The sequence below is a fragment of the Prionailurus bengalensis genome, chromosome D4, assembly GCF_016509475.1.
Source record: "Prionailurus bengalensis isolate Pbe53 chromosome D4, Fcat_Pben_1.1_paternal_pri, whole genome shotgun sequence".
Taxonomy (NCBI): domain Eukaryota; kingdom Metazoa; phylum Chordata; class Mammalia; order Carnivora; family Felidae; genus Prionailurus; species Prionailurus bengalensis.
The window spans coordinates 80,392,116-80,419,200 of NC_057359.1; the positions used below are offsets into that span (position 1 = coordinate 80,392,116).

The 27,085-nt window shown below is 37.1% G+C and overlaps 1 protein-coding gene across 1 annotated transcript in view; it reads right to left on the bottom strand.

Annotated features, from left to right (window-relative positions):
* The window catches only part of LOC122474529 (complement C5-like), a 42,953-nt gene extending 16,296 nt beyond the window's left edge, over positions 1-26,657 (bottom strand). Inside the window, exons 1-15 of the mRNA XM_043565450.1 lie at positions 26,531-26,657; positions 25,763-25,955; positions 24,206-24,368; positions 22,543-22,613; positions 20,970-21,061; positions 19,231-19,313; positions 14,325-14,427; positions 13,283-13,397; positions 12,630-12,756; positions 11,735-11,850; positions 11,107-11,292; positions 8,500-8,703; positions 7,289-7,498; positions 7,046-7,195; positions 5,468-5,597 (exon numbers count right to left, since the gene is read on the bottom strand). Coding sequence (XP_043421385.1) covers positions 5,468-5,597; positions 7,046-7,195; positions 7,289-7,498; positions 8,500-8,703; positions 11,107-11,292; positions 11,735-11,850; positions 12,630-12,756; positions 13,283-13,397; positions 14,325-14,427; positions 19,231-19,313; positions 20,970-21,061; positions 22,543-22,613; positions 24,206-24,368; positions 25,763-25,955; positions 26,531-26,595 — 2,008 coding nt within the window. The 5' untranslated portion in view covers positions 26,596-26,657. The remainder of the gene's footprint in view (positions 1-5,467; positions 5,598-7,045; positions 7,196-7,288; positions 7,499-8,499; positions 8,704-11,106; positions 11,293-11,734; positions 11,851-12,629; positions 12,757-13,282; positions 13,398-14,324; positions 14,428-19,230; positions 19,314-20,969; positions 21,062-22,542; positions 22,614-24,205; positions 24,369-25,762; positions 25,956-26,530) is intronic.
* Between the last annotated feature and the right edge of the window lie 428 nt (positions 26,658-27,085).

Sequence of the window (27,085 nt, forward strand, 5' to 3'; positions counted from 1 at the left end):
TTATAGGATGCAGCAAAAGCAGTACTAAGAGGGAAGTTCATAGCAATAAATGCCTAATTTAAGAAAGAAGACAGATCTCAAATAAACAACCTAATGTTACACCTCAAAGAACTAGAAAAAGACCAAGCCAAATCCAAAGTCAGTAAAAAAAGAAAAAAAAGGAAAAAAAAAAAAAGAAAAGAACAAAGATTACAGCAGAAATAAATGAAATATTAAAAAAAAAATCAATGAAACTAAGACTTGGTATTTTGAAAAGATAAACAAAATTGGCAAACCTTTAGCTAGCCTAACTAAGAAAAAAAGAAGACCCAGATAAGTAAAATCAGAAATGAAAAAGGAGATGTTACAACTAATGCCACACAAATAAAAAGGATCATAAGAGACTACTATGAACAGTTGCATGCTAACAAACTGGATGACTCAGAAGAAATTAAATGGATAAATTCCTAGAAACATAAAACCTACCAAGATTAAATGATGAATAAACAGAAGGACCAAAAAACTCTATAACTAGTACAGATTTTGGGTCAATAATCAAAAACCTCCCTGAAACCAAAAGTCCAGACCAGATGGCTTTACTGGTGAATTCTACCAAACATGTAAAGATAAATTAATTCTAATCCTTCTCAAACTCTTCTCAAAATTAAATAGGAAGGACACTTCCAAACTCATTTAATGAGGCCGAAATTACCATGATACCAAAGACAAAGACACCAACAAGAAAATAAAATTCCTTGATGAATATAAGTACAAAAATCCTCAACAAAATACTAGCAAATAGAATCCAACAGCATAGGAAAAGGCTCAAACACCATGACTAAGTGGGATTTATACCTGGGATGTAAGGGTGGTTCAACATATGAAAATAATTAATGTGATGCACAGTGATGCACCACATTAACAAATAAAGAAATAAAAGCTACACAATTGTCTCAATAGATACAGAAAAAGCATTTGACAAAATTCATCATTCTTTCATGATAAAAAAGTCTCAACAAACTGGGAATAGAAGGAAAGTACCTGAACATAATAAGGGCCATATATAAAAAGCCCACAGGTAACATCATACTAACATCATACTCAATGGTAAAAAACTGAAAAGGGGGCGCCTGGGTGGCTCAGTCGGTTGAGTGTCCGACTTTGGCTCAGGTCATGATCTCACAGCTCATGACTTCGAGCCCCTTGTCGGGCTCTGTGCCGACAGCTCAGAGCCTGGAGCCTGCTTTGGATTCTGTGTTTCCTTCTCCCTCTGCCCCTAACTCACTCGCGTTCTGTCTCTGTCTCTTTCAAAAATAAATAAACATTAAAAAAAAAAAAAGAAAAAACTTAAAAGCATTTCCTTTAAGATCAGGAACAAGATAATGATTCCTACTCTCCATCATTTCGATTTAACATACTGCTGGAAGTTCTAGCCAGAGTGATTAGGCAAGAAAAAAAAAAAAAAGGCATTCAAACCAGAAAGGAAGAAGTAAAATTGTCCTTGTTTGCAGATAAAATGGTTATATATATAGAAAAAAAAAAACTGCATGGTACAAAAACAGACACATAGACCAATGGAATAGAATAGAAACCCCAGAACTAGACCCACAAACGTATGGCCAACTCATCTTTGACAAAGCAGGAAAGAACATCCAATGGAAAAAAGACAGCCTCTTTAACAAATGGTGCTGGGAGAACTGGACAGCAACATGCAGAAGGTTGAAACTAGACCACTTTCTCACACCATTCACAAAAATAAACTCAAAATGGATAAAGGACCTAAATGTGAGACAGGAAACCATCAAAACCTTAGAGGAGAAAGCAGGAAAAGACCTCTCTGACCTCAGCCGTAGCAATCTCTTACTCGACACATCCCCAAAGGCAAGGGAATTAAAAGCAAAAGTGAATTACTGGGACCTTATGAAGATCAAAAGCTTCTGCACAGCAAAGGAAACAACCAACAAAACTAAAAGGCAACTGGAGGAATGGGAAAAGATATTCGCAAATGACATATCGGACAAAGGGCTAGTATCCAAAATCTATAAAGAGCTCACCAAACTCCACACCCGAAAAACAAATAACCCAGTGAAGAAATGGGCAGAAAACATGAATAGACACTTCTCTAAAGAAGACATCCGGATGGCCAACAGGCACATGAAAAGATGTTCAGCGTCGCTCCTTATCAGGGAAATACAAATCAAAACCACACTCAGGTATCACCTCACGCCAGTCAGAGTGGCCAAAATGAACAAATCAGGCGACTATAGATGCTGGAGAGGATGTGGAGAAACGGGAACCCTCTTGCACTGTTGGTGGGAATGCAAATTGGTGCAGCCGCTCTGGAAAACAGTGTGGAGGTTCCTCAGAAAATTAAAAATAGACCTACCCTATGACCCAGCAATAGCACTGCTAGGAATTTATCCAAGGGATACAGGAGTACTGATGCATAGGGCCACTTGTACCCCAATGTTCATAGCAGCACTCTCAACAATAGCCAAATTATGGAAAGAGCCTAAATGTCCATCAACTGATGAATGGATAAAGAAATTGTGGTTTATATACACAATGGAATATTACATGGCAATGAGAAAAAATGAAATATGGCCTTTTGTAGCAATGTGGATGGAACTGGAGAGTGTGATGCTAAGTGAAATAAGCCATACAGAGAAAGACAGATACCATATGGTTTCACTCTTATGTGGATCTTGAGAAACTTAACAGGAACCCATGGGGGAGGGGAAGGAAAAAAAAAAAAAAAAGAGGTTAGAATGGGAGAGAGCCAAAGCATCAGAGACTGTTAAAAACTGAGAACAAACTGAGGGTTGATGGGGGGTGGGAGGGAGGAGAGGGTGGGTGATGGGTATTGAGGAGGGCACCTTTTGGGATGAGCACTGGGTGTTGTATGGAAACCAATTTGTCAATAAATTTCATAAAAAAAAAAAAAAGAAAAAAACTGCATAAAAAACTATTACACTAATAAACTTATTCAGTAAAGTTGCAGGATAAAAAAAATCTACATAATCAGTGGTGTTTCTATACAGTAACAGTGAACTATCCAAAGATGAAATTATGAAAACAATTTAATTTACAATAGTACCTCTCCATAAAAACCTTAAGAATAAACCTAGTTAAGGAGGTGAAATATGTGCTTGCTGAAAGCTACAAATACTGATGAAAGAAATGAAAGAAGACACAAACAAGTGGAAAGACATCCATGTTCACAGACTAGAAAACTTAATATTGTTAAAATGTTTGTACTACCAAAAATGATCTACAGATTAGATGCAATCTATCAAAATCCCAATGGCATTTTTTTCATAGAAACAGAAAAAGCAATTCTATAGTTCATATGAAAGCACAAAAGACCATGAATAGCCAAATCAATCCTGAGAAAGAAGAATAAAGCTGGAGGTATCACACTTTCTGATTTCAAGCGATATTACAAAGCTACAGTAATCAAACAGTATGATCCCAATATAAAGACAGACATGTAGACCAATGGAACAGAAGAGAGAGCCCAAAACCAAATTCATGCATATATGGCCAACTGATGTTCAATAAGAGTGCCAAGAGTACACAATGGAGAAAGGAAGTTCTCTAACAAATGGTGTTGGGGAAATAGGATGCCCACATGCAAAAAAATAAAATTGGGCCCTTGTTTTATACCATATACAAAAATCAACTCAAAATGAATACAGCTGTAAATGTAAGATTTACAACCCCCAAATTCCTAGAAGAAAACATACGGGAAAAGCTTCATGACATTGGTTATAACAATGATTTCATGGATATGATATCAAAAGCACAGAAACACCATTTGCAATGACATGCAAGGAGCTAGAGTATATTATGCTAAGTGAAATAAGTCAGAGGAAGACAAATACCATACGATTTCACTCATATGTGGAATTTAAGAAACAAAATAGATGAACATTTGGGAGGGGGGCAAGAAAGAGAGAGAGGGAAACAAATCATAACAGGCTTTTAACAATAGAGAACAAACAGGGTTGATGGAGGGAGGTGGGTAGAAGATGGGCTAGATGGGTGATGGGTATTGAGGGCACTTGTTATGATGAACACTGGGTGTTGTATGTAAGTGATGAATCACTGGATTCTACTGCTGAAACCAGTATTGCACTATATGTTAACTAGAATTTAAATAAAAATTTGAAGAAAAAAAATATTTCTGAGGAACTACAAAATAAAAACAAAACAACAAAAGAACAGCAACAGAAACAATAAACAAGTAGAATTACATCAAGCTAAAAAGCACAGCAAAGGAAGCAACTAACAGAGTGAACAGACAACCTAGGAAAGGGAAGAAAATATTTGCAAACTATATATGTGATAAAAGGTTAATCTCCAAAATACATAAAGAACTCCTACAACTCAATAGCAAAAAACCTAATAACCCAATTGAAAAGTGGGTTAAGGACTCAAATAGACATTTCTCCAAAGAAGATATACAAATGGCCAACAGGTATATGAAAAAATACTCAATGTTACTTTACTAATCAGAGAAATGCAAATCAAAACCACAATGAGAAATCACATCTGTCAAACTGGGTATGATGAAAAAAAAAAAAAAGATAAATGTTGGCAAGAATGTGGAGAAACTTGAACCCTTACACGCTGTTGGTGGGAATGCAAAGTAACGCAGTGAAAAACAGTATAGAAGTTCTTCAAAAAATAAAAATAGAACTACTACCATATGATCCAGCAATCCCACTTCTAGATACTTATCTAAGAAGAACTGAAATCAGGATCTCAAAGAGATGCTAGCACTCCTGTGTTCATTGTAACACCCATTCACAAAAGCCAAGGTATAGAAACAACTTACATGTCCATTAACAGAGGAATGAATAAAGAGTGTGTATGTATAGTATTCCATTGTGTGTATGTATATATACACACACATTTTATATATATATATATATATATATATACACACACACAACATATATGTGTGCATATGTATACATGTAATACTATTTAGCCTTAAAAGAGAAGAAAATTCTGCAATATGCACTAACATGGATGAACCTTGAAGATATTAAGCTAAATGAAATAAGCCAGTCACAGAAAGGCAACCAGCATGGTTCCACTTATATGAGCTATCTAAAATAGCCAAGTTCATAGAATCAAAGAGTGGAACGGTGGTTGCCAAGTGCTGGGGGAGGAGACAACAGGGAGTCACTAATCAAAAGGAATAAAGTTTCAGTTAAGCAAGACAAATAAGCTCTAGAGATCTGCTGTACAACACTGTACCTATAGTCAACAATAATGTATTTAACACCTCACTTAATTTGTTAGTAGGGTAGATCTCATGTTCGGAGTTTTACCACAATAATATAATTTTTTTTTTAGTTAAAAAAATTACGCAGTGGAACAGGGAGGATTTGGAGGGAGAATTAGTATGGGTCCAGGAAAAGAGGTGTATTTTCATAACAAGAATATTCAGGTTAGTTGGTTGAAAACAGTTAATTACCATCTTGTTGGGAGTCATCTCCATTTGCATTGGTGAGGACAGTGAGTCCTGCTAAGTCAAACACTTCAGCATTATTCCTGCCACCACTTCCTCCACAGTCCTGGCCACTTTTATCAAAAGATTGCAGTATCTGTTGAGAAAGGAAATCATTCCCCACCCCCCAAGAAAAACAGTTAGTGGCCATTATGAGGAATTCTTGAATTGGGGATAATGTTAGTTGTAAGTCTCTCACTTATTAAATGTTAAAATCTAGTTCCCTGGTTTTCCCAAACCCTACTGCATTTCACTGGGTTTCACTTCTTGAATATATACTATCAAAATTCATTCAATATAACTTTGATATGGAAGTTCTTAGGAAACAGCTTACATTCTCCTTCTTAGAGCTGTGTACAGTACATTGAATTAATAAAATATCCTTTGCATAAATGTATGAGTGAATGAATGAGTAAACAAAACATTCACTACCTCTCATGGTCCTTTTCTAGCTCTAAATTTCGAGGGGGATCAGACCCCATGTTTTGTTGCTCTACCCAAGATAGGGCAGAGCATTAAAATCGGTTAGGGATACCCAACGAATTATTTTTGATGACGAGGGTTGGCTCCTCTAAAGAGTTTGTGACCATGACCCAAGTGGCCCCTGAGAGTGGCTGGGGAAGGGGCAGGAGCAGACAAAACAACTATTCATGGCCACAGTATTCATGTGTAGCCACATAGTCTCCCCCCACCCCCTGTTTTTCTGCTCCCCTCTCCATACCTCTTCATTGACTTTAATATATTCAACTCACCAAAACCCCAGCATCTTTATTCATATCCCTGCCCTGGAGTAAGAGATTTAATTTTATAGATTTGCTTAAAAGGTATCCACACACACGTGCTGCTCTCTGAGAGTCAATAACGTTATTTTTAAAAAATGGTTTAGTAAACAAGATGATGTCATCAGTCTCTGAAAGGAAGCTAGTTTGGAATTGATTGCATCTGAAGGTTTCTGAATGTGGATCTAATTACATTTTAGTTTATTCCCAGAGAAAACTGCATTTTAGCATTTAACTGAAGATATTCCCAAATAAAGTGTGTTCCTATAAAACAAAATAAATTGGAGAGTAAGTTAACTGGATAATTATCCTTTATATGTCTACAAGGATAACCAAAATGGCTAACTCAGATCAAACAAGTTCACTCGATTATATCCTGTGCTGGGATTCTACTCAGGTCACAAGAAACCTAATCTGTGACTTAGTTTTCCTCATTCATAACATAGGAACTCCACTAATAAGGACTCAATACATTTTAAATATCTTTATTGTTGGTTTTTATCTCATAGGATTGTTGTAAATATTCAATGGTATAATAAATTAAAAGGTCTTACAATAATACTCAGCATATAGTGTTCAATGAATGTTAGCTATTACTATCCTTAAATTTAGCTGAGAAGACAGACATTGGTGCAACCATATCTTTTTCCTTTATTTTTCTCCCATGAGTGACCCACAGAACAACGAGAGAACCATGGTGGCCACCTGGCCCCGAGCCATGTAACGACATGTAACGACAGGAATGACAGCATTTATTCTACTTAACTCTTTCCATGTTATTTTTGCTTCTTTCTTGGATGCTATTTATAGCACGGCTCACTGATGATAACGCTACCCATGATTCTGACTGAGTTTCCATAGTGAGAGATACAGTTTCGCCTGGAGAATATATATCTTTATTTGGAGACAGATAGATCTAAAATGAATTGAAAAAAAAAAAAGTATCTCAAGGTGAAATTAGACAGTTACTCAGGATGACCTCAGGCTAGGGAGAGTATCTGTGGCTCACCTGAAGCTGGTTGCTACATTTTTCTTCAATATTTAGACAGACTGAGTCAGATACTAATTCTGTTATCTGCTGTCCTGTGACAATGTAATATACCAGGAGACGGGCTGTAGGAACCATGTGCTGAGTCACAGAAAGGTTTAAAAGCTGGTAAGATGAACCTGGGAGTTTCTTCTCTGTGCCAAAGTGTATGATTTTGCCCTTAGATGAAATCTAAAAATACATAACAACAAACATCTATCAAAGTGGGCATAAAGTTGGACTAGTAATTAGGCAGTGATTAAAAAAAAAATTACTATCCCTTGGGCATCTACTATGCATTAGGTATATATAGATGGACATATTTAATCCTCACAATTGTATGTTGTAATTTTATTTATCAGCCCATTTAGAAGTTGTAGAAATTGAAGCTCAGAGATGTAAACTGCCCCATTATCTTAAAAGGTTCCTCTCTCAGAATTGATAAGGTTATTGCTTACTCCAACAAATGGCTTAGTAAACAAGATGATGTTATCAGTCACTGAAAATAAGATAGGTTGGAACTATTTGCTTCTAAAGGTTTGTTTTTGAACATGGATTTATCTGGGAAGTGAACTCTGATCTTCCTGACTCAAAGCCCATGTCTTTTTCAATATATCATGCTGCCATCCTTGCTAGTTTGCATTTTAAACAGCAGTGAGCAATGCCTGGAATCACTATATCTGTTCTTGAGCACAGGACTTAAATTCTTCCCTTTGTAAATAGGGCATGTTCTTAAGGAATGTTAGCAAGGCCTAGCAATCTAAAACGTGGTAATGCTCTGGTTGGTCATGAAACATTGCTGAGGTCACTGACTAGTCTGGGGACTGAATGAAGGCTGTGATCAACTCTTGGCATCATGCTGTGCAGAGAATATCAGTCCAAGATTCAGAAGACCTTGAACAAAATCCTAAACATACCACTAAAAACTTGTGCATATGGCAGGTCATTTGACCTCTCCAATTGGTTCCATTGTCCACCGAGCTCAAAGAAGTGTTGTGAGCTCCGTTATGAGGACGTTTGTGAACGTACTTTACAGATTATAAAGTGCTATGTAAGTTCATCCATTCATTCACTAAATATCAATTGGGTACTACTTTGTGTCACGTGAGAAATCATTTAAAGGATTATTTGCATAAGTAAAGAAAATGTTGCAAGCAGGGGTCTAGGTGAATGTAAGATATTATTGAGCTTACCAAGTAATTGTAGTGTGTAATCTTGTCAACATATGGACTTTCAGGGGTAATAGTTATGCTCAGATGTTCTCCCACAAGCAAACTCTTGTGACTGTCTGTCCAGCTAAGGGAAAGGAAACTTTGGCTATGTGATGAGTAGGCCACAGCTTGATAGTCATTGCTGGCCTGATATTCTTCTGGAATGTCTGGATCATCAGTTCTGACCTAAAAAGACAGTGTCAAAAAAAAGTACAACACTGAGGCTTAACGTGATGATGATGATGAAGATGGTAAATGTTAACACTTTTATAGTACCCATTTACTGCCAGGTCTGGCTTTTAGCGCTTGACATGTGTGAATGTATCCATATACCTTATACATCTCTCAAGTTTCACAACATCTTATGAAAAGGCAAATTAGTATTCTATTGCCTTAACATCATGGTAAGCCACATTATCAAGAGATTACAGAAAAGGATGTTAATTTTAAAAATAATAAAGTTAACTATGAAAATCTAGGCTATTGTAGAAGAGTGCAGTGAAGTCAAAGAAAAGATCTTAGATCTAAAGTTGGCTCTCTTTCTTAAATGACATGCCAGCTTACTGACTCATTTCCTTCTGCCACAGGTTGGCAGGAACTAGGAATTTGGAGAGGGGGAAAATATGAGAAGGGATGTAGCAATAATTCTTTTTATAAAATTTTTTAATATTTATTTTTGAGAGAGAGAGAGAGAGAGAGAGAGAGAGAATGTGTGAGTGCAAGTGAGTTGGGGAGGGGCAGAGAAAGAGGGAGACACAGAATCTGAAGCAGGCTCCAGGCTCTGAGTTGTCATCACAGAGCCAGACATGGGGCCCGAACCCATGAACCGTGAGATCAATAAGTCTTAAAAGCTAATAGAGATATTGGTTGTGAATGGAAATGGTGGTGGTTGTGAATGGAAATGGTGGTGAATAATCTCAATTCTTAGGAGAGTAAACAAGATCTGTTCTTGAGGGTAAAGTTCAGGGTCACAGGGCACTCTTATAAATATATGTGCCATGCTGTGCCAGTTCTTGAACAAGAGATTACAACCACTTATGTTTTCCATGAAGCTGAAGAATTAGATGTCATTTGCTGGGGAAGGTAATTTGATAACACGTGTAAAGGAAAAATGGTTCATGCTATTAGAGGAAAGGGAGACTATAACATTTGGCCCTTGTTTAGGTTTGGAAATAGATATACATTCAGCCAATCAATGTTTAGTGGTCCCTAACATGTGTCAGGAACTATGCTAGTTGTTGGGGACACAACGGTGAACAGTATAGACATAGCTCTTGCCCTTAAGAAATTTGAAAACTTGAGGCTTTCAGAGAGTAAAGGATACCTACCCTGATTAGCGCAGGGTACTTAGAGAAGGCTTCTTGCAGGACACGATTTAAAAGCTGACCCCCAAATAAGTAGGAGCAAGGGAATCAGAGAAATGGGGTTGGAGAGTCCAGGTAGGGTTACAAAGGCCTTGTGGCAACAGAGCACTGGGTGTTAGGGGGCTGCAAACTTTCCAGTGAAGCTGGAGTTTGAGGAGCCATAGGAACAGTGGCAAGCAATGAGTTTGGAGAAGGGAGCAAGGATAAGGTCAATTGAGGTCCTATTTGTGTCTCAGAAAGATCACTCCACCCCCTTTGCCTCAGTAAAGAGAGTGGGAGGAGAGCGAGGAACTGGTTTGCTGTGGGGCCATTCTCCGAACAGGGCACTGGGAGGAGGTCTAGGTTTGAGGTTGGTAGTGGTCCTCAGTTTTAGACAAAGCAATGTTTAGCTTCTTTGAAATATCCAAGAAAAAAATATGGTGAAAATGGTGTCTGTAGGAATCTTGTAGGATGAGTCTTCAGCACAAGGTATGAGAGCAGATGGAATGACAGAGGAAATATGTCAAATAAAAAATGTGTCACATAAGAAGAAAGGAAGGTCTGAACAGAACCCTAAGGATCACTTCCACTTAGAGGGCAAACTAAGGATTATTAGTCCAAAATGGAGGCTATAAAGAAGGAAGCAAAGAAGAAAAATAAGAAAGAAGAAAATGTGGCATCACAGAGGCCATAACATTGTTTAAAGAAAAAGACAATGGTCAATCACACCAAATGTCTTAGAGATGGAAGAAAGACAAGAACTAAAAACTATCCAGTGGTCATAGCAAATGGCTGATGGATATCTTTGGTGAGAGCAGTTTCAATGATATGGTGGGGGCAGAAGCCAGATCTCAGCAGCCTGAGGAGGTATGGAACGGGGAGAAGAATGTAGGCTGTTCTTTAGCAGAATTAGCATGGGAACTGAGGGAGAGATGATAGCTGGAAATACTGGACAAGAGAAGACTGTATTCTTGTATCCTCCTGGCAATTCTTTTTCTAAACTTTCTAGATTTGAGTAGTATTTTGTTTAGCATAAGAAAAAATTATTTCCTAATTACAAAATTGACAGATTCACACCCTTTATGGAATGTTCAGTACACTACATGTTATTGCCTGTGCCTATAAGTCAAATGTCTGAGTTGTTCACTAGATTTATGCATAAAATCTCATGTATCTTTCCTGTGTACTCACTATGACACAGACTGAGGCGACATTTGAAAATACAACAAATGAGAATTCAGCTCACATTAAACTCCAGCGTTGTCACATCAGAGGGAATGTTAACCACAAATGAAGCTACTCCATCATTGTAATTTGTTGTGCTTTTTATTGGATCCAGTTCTCTCTTCTCCTGAGTTTTACCAACTGTTTTTGCTTTCAAGATTACCGCGATCCCTCCTACGAAATGGGTAGAGGCATCCTTCACCTGTACCTGTTGACCAAATCCATTTCATTGGTTGACATTGATTCTTTACGAAAAGAAAACCCCCCAAATAATCCCCTCCTTCAGTCCCAAGCACAAACTTTGTAGGATTTAATTCAGCAAATGGGGTTCTCTTAAGGTCATGTTTTAACCACTCCAGGCATATATGATATGAATTACATTCAATCAGTGTACAGTTATTGAACATTTAATAAGAACAGAGCACTTCTCCATGTGCCCCATAAGCCATGGGTTGGAAGAAATTATTACCACGTCTGGATCAAGACCATTGTTTTCCTCACAGCATTCGTCATTGCCTTGTCTGTTCCTCACCCTCTATTCATGTGTCTGTACTGAAGGTCACAGAGAAGCAAGATCTATCAGACATCCTTTTCCTCTGTCCTCCCACAGACCATAAAATCCACCATATTAGATTTTCTAATCATCTAACCTTGATGCAGTATTGAATTCCAGGCTTCAGGAAAAGAGGAGTAGCAACCAAATCCAGTGTGTAAGGTAAGAGGACGTATTTGATATCAGTCACTTTGGTTTCTTGGAAGAATGTACCTAAGGTAATAAAATGTGTCACTTAGAATTTGGCAAGTTCTACATTGTAGTACATAGACCTGCACGGGTACCCACTCCATCCCTCTGCATTTCTTTATTTGGATAAGGACAAGCTATCCATTCATTCCTTGGTCATTTCACACACAGTTATTAACCCAAGTCTCAATGATTGTTATGGTCGCCCTAGAAGAACCTGGCCACTCCATGACCAGTAAAGCACAGTTTGCAGGAGGTTGGGAAGACGCCCATTCACCAGTTTCAGATAGTGTTCTCCTGTTCCAGACCACTTGTCAGATTATTTATCCCATTTTTAACTTAAAATAACTGAGCAGGGCCTCATGCCCTCGAGGAGTCAATAATCCTGTTAGAAGAGGCACTCACAGGTAAAGTGGATGGTTCTCATTCCCAAGGCAACATCCAAACAAATACCAGGTAGTATGGTATAAGATATGTGTAAAATGTTTAAGAATAGGTAAGCAAGCACACAAATGACTCGGGGATGCTTTCATAATGTGAATAATTGTTGCAAGTAAAATTTTCTGGTACCATCGTTCTATTCTTTTTGAAACATAAAAGTCTATCCTTAGCATGTGGGAGTAGGGTGTCATCACTTTCATGAGCATTTCCCTTGCACAGAGCTGGTGGACATGTATTTTGGTGGAGCTCATCTGGCAAAGGCACTTCCCCAAAATGCACCAGTAATAAGCTGCAGATTTCTATTCAAACTTTGTAACAAGAACTGTGAGAAATGAATTTGATAGGTTAGTTTAAGAACTCACCTGTACTTTCTTGTACTTCCACAAAAATATTAAGATACTTGTTATTTAAATCTTCTAGACTTTTATATGACAGTTTCTTAATTGCCCTTGAAGTATTAAAATTAATTTGTGCAACTCCATCAATCAGCTGATTTTTTAAGGGGAACAAAAAGGTAGAAGTTATAATATTAGAGAAGAATTCATTGAGAGGGAATAACAAATTCTGCTTTTACCAGCCTGCAAAATCTTCACCTGACAATGACACTGTAGTTACAACTTGTGGTAATACAAAGTATAAGCTTGATTCTATACTTATAACTGATTAATATTCAGGTCATTTCTTTCAAGCCTGAAGCTTCAGGCCATATTGCAGGATCAGAGATGGAACATCTCTGATTCGACATCACGTCTCATCCTATTCAGAATCTGAGGCTAGAATTTGGGTACTACTGTCTATCTGATGGAACCTTCTCCAGATTGAAGACAAATATCTCTGTAGCTTATCTGCTTTCACCAGTGGAACTTCTCAAAGCCCGAAGTTCTATTGGTTTTGTTTTGTTCTCTTCTGTTTAATTCCATGGACTCTTGAGGGTGAAAGCCCACTTTCGGTCTCCATGTGCTGGTGAACTGCCTCAGTTCTCCATGACTGTGAAGGTAGCTCAATCTCTCTTTACCTCTGTCTTCTGTGTTGCTTCATGCATCATTTCTTTTCCACTCCCATGTAAATCTTCTCTTATCCCAAAAAAGACAGAAACTTTAGCCTCTGTTACATTCTCACTATAAGAATATCTGTCAAAACGGAATATAATTAATTGCTTTTTGATAAAGCAGTTATAGTAATGACATACAGATAAAATGCGAAATTTGCTTTGTACTCTTGAACCGTGTACACAGTAGTACATCTCATTGTTACACTCTGCAGGTGCAGGGGAAAGTAAGTGTTTTTATTTCCATTGACAGATGATGAAATTGGTTCCCAGGGGGATAAAACAAACTTGCTCAACTTCCCACGGTTTTAAATTCACAGCAAGTTCATGGAGAAGTGAGCTTAGGACCCAGGTCTCCTTGTAAAGAGCCACCTTCTTCCATGACTGTGGCATGGTGTGGCAACAACAGGGAGCCACTCCCCAGTGCTCCTTTTAGCCAAAGGGGCAATATCACATCCAACCTGGAGACGTGTCATTTTCAGTTTAGCCCAATATTTGCCTTTGAGTCCATGAAAAACACAAACTTTCCCTATTTAAATATAAAACAGGCAAGTCTGTGTTCTCATTAGCTCATCTGCCAAGTATGACTTCTGAGCATTTTCAATCTGTTCTAGAACTGCTTTTGATAATTAAGTTGTATGATCAATTAATATTAATGAGGTCATGAATATAAAGAACTGAATGGTTTTTATATCATATTTTTAATACCTAACCAGTTACAGTCACCCGAATAGTCACCATGACTTCAATCTTTAGGGTTCTTTGCTTACAACACTGTAGAATAACTACAAGACTGAACTCAGCCAATATACTTCAGGCAATTCTCCTTGAATCCACTTCCCACAGCTATTAGATATTATTAATCACAGTATTTTTTACATTGAACCTCAAAGTCTTTTTCAACATAGGACCTCAGGCAAGCACTACTAATCAGTCAGTTTTGACTCTTGAAATTAAAGCTGTTTCACATTCAGCGGCTACATTAATCTGAAAATAGTTATTTTCTTACCTAGCTTTTATAGTAATCTTGAAGTCCTCAAAATTTTTATGGCTAATGAAGTAATTTTCTGGTTCTACTAAGATAAAGAAGTGTGGTTTCACTGAATGTAAATCTAGGCCAAAAAAAAAAAAAGATATACAATTTAAACTATGTTTCAAACAAGAAACTTTTCGGTACAATGGGACTTAACAGTATCAGTCACACAGCCATCCTTCTTTATGACAATCATCAAGCTTCTGAAGCTTCTTTATCCTCAAATCAGGGATCAATCTCATCTTTCTGCTCTAGCAGTGATGCCCTTATTAAAGCACATGTGTTGCTATCAAAGTATGAGCTCCACGAAGACAAGCCCTGATCTTATTAACCTGTATAAACCTTTGCCCCAAGTACCTTTCATATAGGGTTTGATAAATGTTTATTAAATTGGAAATTCTTTGCTCCTTTAGCACCTAGTGTTTGACTCTTCTTTTCTATTCAGTGTCCAAAATGTAAGTGTAAATCTTCAACTCTCAGGAAAGGCATCTTCTAGTTATTAGCTTTAGAAAATAACTTTCTTACAAAAATGAGATTTAGAACAAAGGGAAGTTTTAGACTGTGCAGCTCTTTGAGGCTATAACTCACAAAGAATCCTTTTTGACTGCTTACAGGACTATGTCTTTCACTTCTGCCCATTCAAGGAGTAACGTTAGGTTTCACAATCCTACTTATGCACTGCTCTGCAGACTGCTTAACCCAAAAGGAGAAGCTGCCTTTCAGAGAGAAGGGAGACTTGGCTCCATGGTGACCAGGACAAATTGGGAGGGGCTGGCTGCAGAAGGGCAAATCAAGTGTCTCACGTTCTGCCTGCCTTTTTTTTGTTGTTGTTGTTAATTTACTTTGAGAGAGAGTGAGAGAGCATGCATGAGCAGGAGAAGCTCAGAGAGAGAAGGAGAAAGAATCGCAAGCAGCACGGAGTCTGACACAGGGCTGGAACCCACAAACCATGAGATCATGACCTGAGCCAAGATCAAGAGTGGGAAGGTCAACCAACTGACCCACCCAGGCTCCCACTGGCTGCTTTTTTGTGTCAGAGAAAAATGCCCTCTGGTAGTGAAAAGATAGAGCAAGGACTTTGTAAATATGAACAGCGTCTAAGAGTGTCAACAAAGCAACTCTAAAATTCAGTTTAATTGCTTCAGAGGATATTCTGTTGCTGTGGTTTTAGCATGTTTAATAATTCAAATTTTTACATGGGATTGTTCTTCTCTCCTAATTAAAAATACCTTTCTGTCTCCTCCTCAAGCTGGTAAGCAGAGAACATGGTTTAAGTAGTTGAGTAAGAAATTTATAGTCAATGAAACCAAGAGTTGTTTTTTTGAAAAAATAAACAAAATTGATAAACCTCTACCCAGGCTTCTCAAAAAGAAAAGGGAGATGACCCAAATAGATAAAATCATGAATGAAAATGGAATTATTACAACCAATCCCTTAGAAATACAAGCAATTATCAGGGAATACTATGAAAAATTATATGCCAACAAACTGGACAACCTGGAAGAAATGGACAAATTCCTAAACACCCACACACTTCCAAAACTCAAACAGGAAGAAATAGAAAGCTTGAACAGACCCATAACCAGTGAAGAAATTGAATCAGTTATCAAAAATCTCCCAACAAATAAGAGTCCAGGACCAGATGGCTTCCCAGGGGAATTCTACCAGACATTTAAAGCAGATATAATACCTATCCTTCTCAAGCTATTCCAAAAAATAGAAAGGGAAGGAAAACTTCCAGATTCATTCTATGAAGCCAGCATTCCTTTGATTCCTAAACCAGACAGAGACCCAGTAAAAAAAGAGAACTACAGGCCAATATCCCTGATGAATATGGGTGTAAAAATTCTCAATAAGATACTAGCAAATCTAATTCAACAGCATATAAAAAGAATTATTCACCATGATCAAGTGGGATTCATTCCTGGGCTGCAAAGCTGGTTCAACACTTGCAAATCAATCAATATGATACATCACATTAATAAAAGAAAAGATAAGAACCATATGATCCTGTAATCGATGCAGAAAAAGCATTTGACAAAATAAAGCATCCTTTCTTAATAAAAACCCTCAAGAAAGTCGGGATAGAAGGAACATACTTAAACATCATAAAAGCCATTTATGAAAAGCCCACAGCTAATATCATCCTCAATGGGGAAAAACTGAGAGCTTTCTCCCTGAAATCAGGAACACGACAGGGATGTCCACTCTCACCTCTGTTGTTTAACATAGTGTTGGAAGTTCTAGCATCAGCAATCAGACAACAAAAGGAAATCAAAGGCATCAAAATTGGCAAAGATGAAGCTTTCACTTTTTGTAGATGACATGATATTATACAACGAAAATCCGATAGACTCCACCAAAAGTCTGCTAGAACTGATACATGAATTTAGCAAAGTTACAGGATACAAAATCAATGTACAGAAATCAGTTGCATTCTTATACACTAATAATGAAGCAACAGAAAGACAAATAAAGAAACTGATCCCATTCACAATTGCACCAAGAAGCATAAAATACCCAGGAATAAACCTAACCAAAGATGTAAAAGATCTATATGCTGAAAACTATAGAAAGCTTATGAAGGAAATTGAAGAAGATATAAAGAAATGGAAAAACATTCCGTGCTCGTGGATTGGAAGAACAAATATTGTTAAAATGTCAATATTACCCAAAGCGATCTACACATTGAATGCAATCCCAATCAAAATTGCACCAGCATTCTTCTTGAAGCTAGAACAAGCAATTCTAAAATTTGTATGGAACCACAAAAGGCCCTGAATAGCCAAAGTAATTTTGAAGAAGACCAAAGCAGGAGGTATCCCAATCCCAGACTTTAGCCTCTACTACAAAGCTGTAATCATCAAGACAGCATGGTATCGGCACAAAAACAGACACATAGACCAATGGAATAGAACAGAAACCCCAGAGCTAGACCCATAAAAATATGGCCAACTAATCTTTGACAAAGCAGGAAAGAATATCCAGTGGAAAAAAGACAGTCTTTTTAACAAATGGTGCTGGGAGAACTGGACAGCAACATGCAGAAAGATGAAACTAGACCACTTTCTTACACCATTCACAAAAACAAACTCAAAATGGATAAAGGACCTGAATGTGAGACAGGAAACCATCAAAACCCTAGAGGAGAAAGCAGGGAAAAACCTCTCTGACCTCAGCCGCAGCAACTTCTTACTTGACACATCCCCAAAGGCAAGGGAATTAAAAGAAAAATGAACTATTGGGACCTCATGAAGATAAAAAGCTTCTGCCCTGCAAAGGAAACAATCAACAAAATTAAAAGGCAACCAACAGAATGGGAAAAGATATTTGCAAATGACATATTGGACAAAGAGCTAGTATCCAAAATCTATAAAGAGCTCACCAAACTCCACACCCGAAAACAAATAATCCAGTGAAGAAATGGGCAGAAAACATGAATAGACACTTCTCTAAACAAGACATCTGGATGGCCAACAGGCACATGAAAAGATGCTCAACGTCGCTCATCAGGGAAATACAAATCAAAACCACACTCAGATATCACCTCACGCCAGTCAGAGTGGCCAAAATGAACAAATCAGGAGACTAAAGATGCTGGAGAGGATGTGGAGAAATGGGAACCCTCTTGCACTGTTGGTGGGAATGCAAATTGGTGCAGCCACTCTGGAAAACAGTGTGGAGGTTCCTCAGAAAATTAAAAATAGACCTACCCCAGCAATAGCACTGCTAGGAATTAACCAAGGGATACAGGAGTACTGATGCATAGGGGCACTTGTACCCCAATGTTTATAGCAGCACTCTCAACAATAGCTAAATTATGGAAAGAGCCTAAGTGTCCATCAACTGATGAATGGATAAAGAAATTGTGGTTTATATACACAATGGAATACTACGTGGCAATGAGAAAGAATGAAGTATGGCCTTTTGTAGCAACGTGGATGGAACTGGAGACTGTTACGTTAAGTGAAATAAGTCATACAGAGAAGGACAGATTACATATGTTTTCACTCCTATGTGGATCCTGAGAAACTTAACAGAAGACCATGGGGGAGGGGAAGGAAAAAAAATGGTTAGAGAGGGAGGGAGCCAAAACATAAGAGACTCCTAAAAACTGAGAACAAACTGAGGGTTTATGGAGGGTGGGAGGGAGGGGTGGGTGGGTGATGGGTATTGAGGAGGGCACCTGTTGGGATGAGTGAGCACTGGGTGTTGTATGGAAACCAATTTGACAATAAATTTCATATTAAAAAAAAAAAAAGAAATTTACATAAGAGCATACAAATTAATAATCTAGCCCCTATGAGAAATGAACAGAAGGAATTATTAATAAGTTAGTTATTAGTACAATAATATTTCCAAAGTAAGTTATACTTTATTTTTTTTCTAAACATTGTAATTTTCCTAACACAGCATTGATTTTTACGGCTGATGGGAAGGAGCACTGGCTAAGTCGGAGGTGCCATTCTCCTTGTCAGCCTGGACAAAGTGGTTGTGAAACCTAGACCAGTCTTCCCATTTCTCTGGGCCTGACCCTCCTCACCCGGCCTCATTTTCAGACAAGGGGGTCAGACTAGATGATCCCTAAGAGTGTCAGAGAACCATGGTTCTTGCAAGAACATTATCTAATCCTACCTCCTTACAGGACTTGATTCTCTGCAGAATGACAATGAGGGAACAAGGTTCAGAGCGTTCAGTGACCGAATTGAGGTGAGCCACACTAAGAGCCCCAGGTCTTTGGCCTTCTGTCCCCCAGTACACTTCTGTCTACCACTCCTCACTGCTCTGTATTTATTCTTTAATGAGTCTTTAGTCTATGAAATCATTGAGAACAGTTTTCAAAAATACACATTGGAAATCTCAGTAACTTATGAGAAATTACCATGGCTTTTAACTTCAAACGTTGCAACTGCTGTTGTTGTGAAGTCCTCTTTGTATTTAGCTTTAATTGTCCATGAACCGTATCTGTGAAAGAAATACATTTAAAACTTTAAGTATCACCAAGTAATGTATCTCTAACTCATCCAATGACTGTAGGTAACATTCAAATGAGCACTTAGTATAGGCCAAACACTGTTTTAAGAGCTTTACAAGTATTAACTCATTCAATCCTCAAAAAATACCATAGAACAAGTTATATTATTATCCCCATTTTATCATCAGAGAAATGAGGCTCACAGAGGTGAAGTAACTTACTCAGGGACACAGAGCTAGTAGGTGGTGGGACTGGGATTCAAACTTTGTTACTCTGGCTCCAAAACCCTTGACCACAACTTCATGTTTAGACAACCCTGACAGCAGTTTCAGATTTATGCACCACCTAATTAATATACTATTTTTGAAAGACATTTTAAAATTATAAACAAAAATATGCATTTTGGGTGGAGTTGTAAATATACTGAAATTTATTTTCATATTACTGACTCACTCTCTAGTATATCATAGTATTTAGCTAGAAAATGTTTTTCATTTAAAGGCACTGTTTTTTCATTTGATGAACCAAGCTTAAAGTTTAAACATATTAATATATGTTACACTATATAACATGCCAGAAAGTCAAGGGTACGCTTCTAGGACCATTTGATCAGGTGAAACTTATCAAAATGGTACAAATATATAGGTTTGAAAATTTTACAACTGAGGCCAGAGTGAAATTCCTTTTAGAGGGACAGTGTGGTAGAAGGAGAGAGTATGGATGAACCTGGCCAGAGAGATCTGGGTTCCCATTTCAGGTCCACCATTTAAAGTCGGGTGGTTTTGAACAAGCCTAAACATTTATCTGAGCCTTAATTTCTTTATCTTGAAAATGGCAATAAGAAAGAACTTAGCAGAGTGCTTGGTACACAGTAGAGGATCCATAAATGTCAGTTCTTTTACTGCAGTAAAATACCGCTTTGGTGTTACATTTTCAAGACGTTATGCAATGTAACTCTCAAATTGGATCTCAAAATATCTTCCAAGTTCTGGGAATAAATGTCAGAGAAAATTCCAAATCCACTATAGAATATTAAACACATGTTAGTGGACATCTTCCTTTTGTACATTTTTTTTTTCTTTCTTCTGTTGTACTCTCAGCATTTAGGGGGTAGGGTCTGTCTCCCACAGTGTCTACTGCCTGGACTTTGTTGTAAAAGGTGCTCACTGAACTGAATACAGCAGACTAGCTTTGTGCTTACAGCTGGCATTACTACATCAGGCCCCCTGCCTCAATGCACAAGAGCCCAAGCAGGCTCCACCTTCCTTTCTGTTGGAAGGATACTCAATAGGGCCTGATAAGGATAGCCAGAACAAATCTTTGTGTACATCAGCACCTTTCAGTCACATGTAAATGGTTCCACAGACTGTTCAATTACCCCAGACACCTCCACTGCTTTTAAGAGAAACAACTTTACCCCAAAATAAGTTAAAATACTTAGGATTTCATGAAAATCCACTTGTTTTTAAACACATTGCCCTTCACTTTCATGTAAGAAGATACCAAGAAATAAAACACCTTCTCTTATGTCTGTACCTAGTGGTCTCAGCAACTACACAGATCAATTATTCAATAAAAAAAACCATTACCTGCATAAAATAAAATAAAATAAAATAAAATAAAATAAAATAAAATAAAATAAATACTTAGGATTAACTGGAATCTTGAAGTCAGGAAAAGTGATAATTCCAGTATAATTTTTTTCTCCTACCATGGCAACTTCTGACCCTGCTGGATCCTTTGAGTGAAAAGAAAAGCAAGTTTTATTTTTTAAAACAACTATAAATACAGAAGTTACACATAAACATGACATGCGGTTGACAGTCTTATAGAAATATTCAGTAAATGGTAAGGAACTTTGTTGAAATTAAGCACATGCAATGTTGGCCTGGCATTGAGGTGACGACACCTGGTCAGGCTTGTTAACAAAGACTAACTTCTAAGGCACAAAACCATATTTTGAACAGGTGTGTAAGTAGTATAGTAAATATTTAAGATACATTAAGCAACTCCCAGCAAGGCTTTTTTTCCACCACCCTTCTTCCTGAACAGGACTTGTGGATAATCTTCAAACACTATTTTCATAATGTTGTGCCATGCGCACAAGGCTTCTTTGGCTCCATGTTTCTTCAAGATCAAACCTGAACACATCAGGGCATGCCAAAGCAGCAGCCTCTACCTGTTCAATGTCTTACCTCCAGGGGGACCTCTGACAAGAGAATGATGGGATTTGTGAAGAATCTCAACAGGTTCACTTGAGTCTGTCTGTCCCCCCGCAAGTCCCCAAATGTAAAATAATGCTTCATTGTGGTCACTGTCTCTCCCTAAAGTGTTTCTGGGTCAGTCTGCTGTGGCCAAGCCACTGTCATGGTCATCTCCACATTGTGCTTCTTCCTGGCTCCATGACATCTGAGACATCATCCCACTTCTATCAAACCCTCTCCACGGTTTCCATTAAAACCAGCGCAGGACCAGGCTTTGTCCTTTCAGAAGTCCCTCTAGAATAATTTAGTAATCGTCTCTAGCTTTGCCTCCTGTTCGAGCTGGCCTGTTATTGACAATACATTATCCTTTACTTGGTTTACCATATTATGTATGCTTGTCAGGTTGGCTAAACTCAAATATCCACAGAAAGACACATCCCATAATCCCCCAAACAAATCAAGAGAGCTAAGTGCTAAGGTTCTGGAGACAGACAGACCTGGGTTTGAATCCTGATTCAACTCATTAGTATCAGTATGATCTCAGTGGTTACTTAACTTCTTTAACCCTCAGCCCTTTCTTCCATAAAAAGGAAATAATTATGTTGATTGCATAAGACTGTTGTAATGATATACTGCATGCCATGCACATCTCAAGGTACCGCAATTTATACTTCTAGAATCCTCACTACATCTGCCCCTGCTTCTTCACAGATAGCAAGAGGATACAAAATAATTAACTACATCCACTTTGGAGATGGAGTCACTAAAGGATGTTTTTTAATGGGGCCATATAAAATATATTTCACTATTTAATTTATACACAAAAATTAGCAATCAGGATAAAAGAAGCATAAGATTACCAGGTTGCACCCACAACAGGTGCTAAATAAATGCCTGCCGCTATACAATACTGAATAAATTAATGCCACATTTGACTTGTGTTATAGTAAGGAAAACTATTCATATAATGAAAATGCCAAGGTTAAAATTTGATTTAAATTAAAGGCATACTCACTATAAAAGTTATGGCAACTTCTCTTTGTAATGGCTTTAAGTCTTCGTCCAATGAATAAATTCTAACTTTTACTACAAGAAAAAAAATTGTCATTATTAGAAACTCTGTTCAACTCTTAAATGCTCTGACAATATCATTAATAACCCTATAACATGAGGGTCATGAAATCTAGATTAAAATTTAGAACCCCCAAACATAAAATCCTAAAGGAAAAGATGAATTAGGGGTGTCTGGTTGGCTTAGTCAGTAGAATCATGTGGTTCTTCATCTCAGGGTCATGAATTCAATTCAAGTCCCACTTTGGGCATAGAGCTTACTTTACCAAAAAAAAAAAAAAAAAAAAAAAAAAAAAAGGAAAAGATGAGTTAGAATATCGGATGTGAACTTTAAAGTGAAAAAATAAAAAAATGTTCTTTTACCAAAAATTTCCTGAATGGGTTCTTTTAAATATTCCTCTTTATGTACTTAAGATATGATTCAACTTACTGAGTATTTTCACTCAAACTTTTTTTTTATTTCTTTTTAGTTTATTTTTATTTATTTTGAGAGACAGAGCAAGCAGGAGAGGGGAAGAGAGAGAGAGGGAGACAGAATACCAAGCAGGTTCCATGCCGTCAGCACAGAGCCTGATGAGGTGTTCAAATTCACAAACCATGAGATCATGACCTGAACGGAAATAAAGAGTTGGACACTTAACTGACTGAGTCACCCAGGTACCCCATTAACTTTTTGTAGTTTTTAACCACTGATAGATAAGAAAGACTGCAGCTCCCTGGTATCTGAAATTATTATAGAAGAGAGGAGGAACAGAAGTGGTTAATTGTGTCAACAGACTCAGTGAAGCATTCTCTAGCAGAAAAAATGCAGGCAAGAATCTGCATACCTCAAGGTGTAATGAAGTACCTAAATGCATAGCAGGGGGAGAGTCTCATCTCTCCTTAGACACGCAGTGATTTTTGCAACAGGCTTCCAAGAAACAGCTCTGAGTGTCTAAAGAGCAGTTAATGTGTACTGGCAGGGAGCTTGTACTGCTGCTAAAATTATGGAGGTGACCTCCATCCTCGGTCACCTAATTAGCATCATCACCATCGCCATCATCTGTAATGGCAATTCAGAAAGCACTGCAGCATTCAATATACCCGTTACTTCACCTGCCTTCTCTCCCTTTAGATAACTTCTAAAAGGGAATTTACTGGAAGAAGACTAAAGCTGTTTCGAACAGAAACATGGGAGACAAACATTGCTAAGTGCATTTTGTAATTTGGTTCACAATTTTCTACGTTAATGTGAAATTGAAATTCTATTCGTAAAAGAAGAGGATATTGAGAATAAACATGAGATTGTTTTCAAGTTAAAATTCAGCCTCTTGTATTAAGTTCTATAATACGTCACTTCAAATTAAAAAAAAGATTTAAAAGGAGACTTGGTATCATTCTAAGAAAGGTCTTCCTTACCTCCAAATTATATTCATATTTTGCTGATTCTTTGTTATTATAATGTAAAATTTAACCTTTAGTTTGTCAACTCTAGTTTTGTGTATGGTATAAATTTGGGAATTAATTTCATCCCCCCCCCAAAGATAAAATCCATTGGTCTCAATACCATTAATTAGGTCATCCCACTTTTTTTCCCCCCAGAAATTAAGATTTCCTCTCTATTATACCTGACTCATCTGAATTGTAAACAGATTTGTCTGTCTGAATGAGGATAAATCCATTGTCATAGCGGAGTGGAATTTTTGTTGCTTTTGAAAAATGATCACATACAACTTCTAAATATACATATGAAACTGCATTTGGTCCTCCAGATAAATCTTTTGGTTGTATCTGTTTAAAAACAAAGTTAAAGAAGGAATATTATATAATAATCTTAAGATAATAAAAGCATTTATCTTTCAGGTAGCTATGAAAATGAGTTGAATAATGTTTATTTGTAACAAAAATTTTGTAAAATAAAACAGCAAATACAGAGGTGTTCCTGAAAAAATGTATTTCAGTTTCTTCTCAAATTTAGTTTGAAACAATTACTTCAAAAAATTATCCAGATTTAATGTCTGTTAAAAATGACAATCACTGAACAAAATTCAATTTTTAATAGAACATATCTATTAAAGGGTGAGGAAAAGGGTTGTGGACATGTCTCTAATTTTCCTTGAACGTTGTTCACAAATCTGTTTGAGAAAACTTACTTGATTCAAATCCAAACTGAAAGTACAAAAAGCCTATGATAGGTATATACTTCAGGAGAAAATTAATTTTGTAGAACAAAGAGGTTAAAACATTGTACATAATTCAGGAAAACAAATGTTCAAATTGTTCTCCGTTCACTTCTTTGAGTTTTTTAGATCAACAGAGTCAAATCTATGTCTATGTTTCTCTTCCTCTTATTTTTTTCCTCTGAATATATAAAATTTAAGTATTTAATTATTTCTTTCTGGTACAGTCTATCCGTGGAGGATACATTACAAGACTAGGTGCCTGAAGCTGTGGATAGTACAAACTCTATAAATATTGTTTTTTTTTTCCTATACATAATACCTATGATAAAGTTTAGTATATAAATTAGGCACAGTAAGAGATTACCATAACTAATAATAAAATAGAATTATAACAATATACTGTAATAAATGTTATACACACGTGGTCTCTTTTTCTCTCAAAATATCTTACTGTACTATACTCACCCTTCTCCTTGTAATGATGTGAGATGATAAAATGCCTATGTGACGGGATGAAGTGAGGTGAATGACGCAAACACATGACATAGTGTTAGACAACTATTGACCTGATGATACATCAGAAGAAAGATCATCTGCTTCTGGACACCATGGTTCACCATGGTTAAGTCAAACCACAAAAAGTAAAACAGCTGATGGGGCGGGGGGGCACCACTGTATTTATCTTGAAATTTTTTAAGCAGGTATATGTGCTGGCTGATTTTGTTTTCACCTCATGTCATCAAATCTTTTCATATTAATAACCTTAATCTGCTTCATTCACACTTTTACATTTCTTTACATTGCCTGCAAATCAGAAGCAGATTCTTAACATTTCCCACTTACTTACGTGTATAAACATATGACACTTATCTCTTCTCAACTAGTAAATGCACTTAATAGTATGATGTAACACATTTTTATACCTACATGTAAAAAAGGATCAATGTGTGTTTTATAAAGAAACACTTGGCATATAAAAGAAACTATGATAAGAATACATACAGTTAAGTTTACAGAGCTTTGGAATTTATTTTCTGGAGACAAATTAACTTGGCCAAAAGAATATGTAAAACTTTTATCGGGATAACTTTTAATAGCAATGGTCACAGCAAATGAGTCCGTGTATCCATGAACTTGAATTACTACATTTTCAGAGGCTCCAACATAGAATACTTTAGGTGCTGAGACAACATACCTGTTGAAACAGTAAAATTACAGAGTCAGACTGTTAATAAAACATAATTTTTTAAAAACATTTCACTTAGGAGAATCAACTGAAATTAGCACTGTTTCTTATATTTAACAACATATATTTTATTTCTCAATGTTTTATTATCTACGATGAAGCCAGGATAGCTTCCTGAAAGTATCCAAAGGATGAGATTTCAAGGAGGCAGATCCAAGTGGTTTTGATCAGTTGCAGCCAGGGGGGGATGTAATAGAGTCCACTATAAGAAATGCAAATAGGGATCATGCTTCTGTCTTTCAAAGAACCTTTTTTAATCAAAATACCAAACAGTAAGTTACCCTTCCCCGGAGCAGAGGTAACAGCTTGGGAAAAATACAAAGTTTTTGAATACAAGTCATGTGGTGATCACAAAGTACTCATACAGAAAACAGAGTAATGGCATTGGACAATAGAGAAAAGAAGAAGCTAACCTGGAGTTTTCAGAAGTAGAAAATTAATTTCATGTGGCAGTGATTGAGTTCTGTTTTCTATAAAAGCATAACCAAAACACGTTGCAAATGAAAACGGGATTTTTCACTTACGTTTGCTCTTGTGCCCAACTTTTTCCCAAGTAGAAAAAAATACAGACTACACTTAAAATGTCCATGCCTGGGGTAGCATTAAGCTGTTGACAACTTTCTGGAAATTGTCCTCCTTTTTGTGAACTCAGCTTGAAAATTTTGGTTAAATTAGTCTTCAGGTTAATTATTAACGTTAGATAGTGGGATCACTGAGAAGGAAAGCTAAGAATTTAAATCATAACCTTTGAATGTCTACAAGTAATTTTGGGATTTGAAATATAAAGCAGATATTGATGAGTAAAGCAGAAAAGACACCCAAATGGGAGTCTCTAGAAAAATGTGTCAAAACTGGACACAGATACAAAATACTTGGAGGCTGCTCTGGTCTTGCACATTTTCTGGGTGTAGTAGATGCAGTTGATGCCATGACCAGATCCCCCTTACTGGGCTTGGTGCAACCATTCTTTAGATACCTTGAGTGCTGGCTGTTAAAGTCTCTCACTTGCCCCCTTCTCCAAGTAATTCACCTCAGCCATAGATGACAGCTTGCCCAGAAATGCTTGAGATGTTACATCC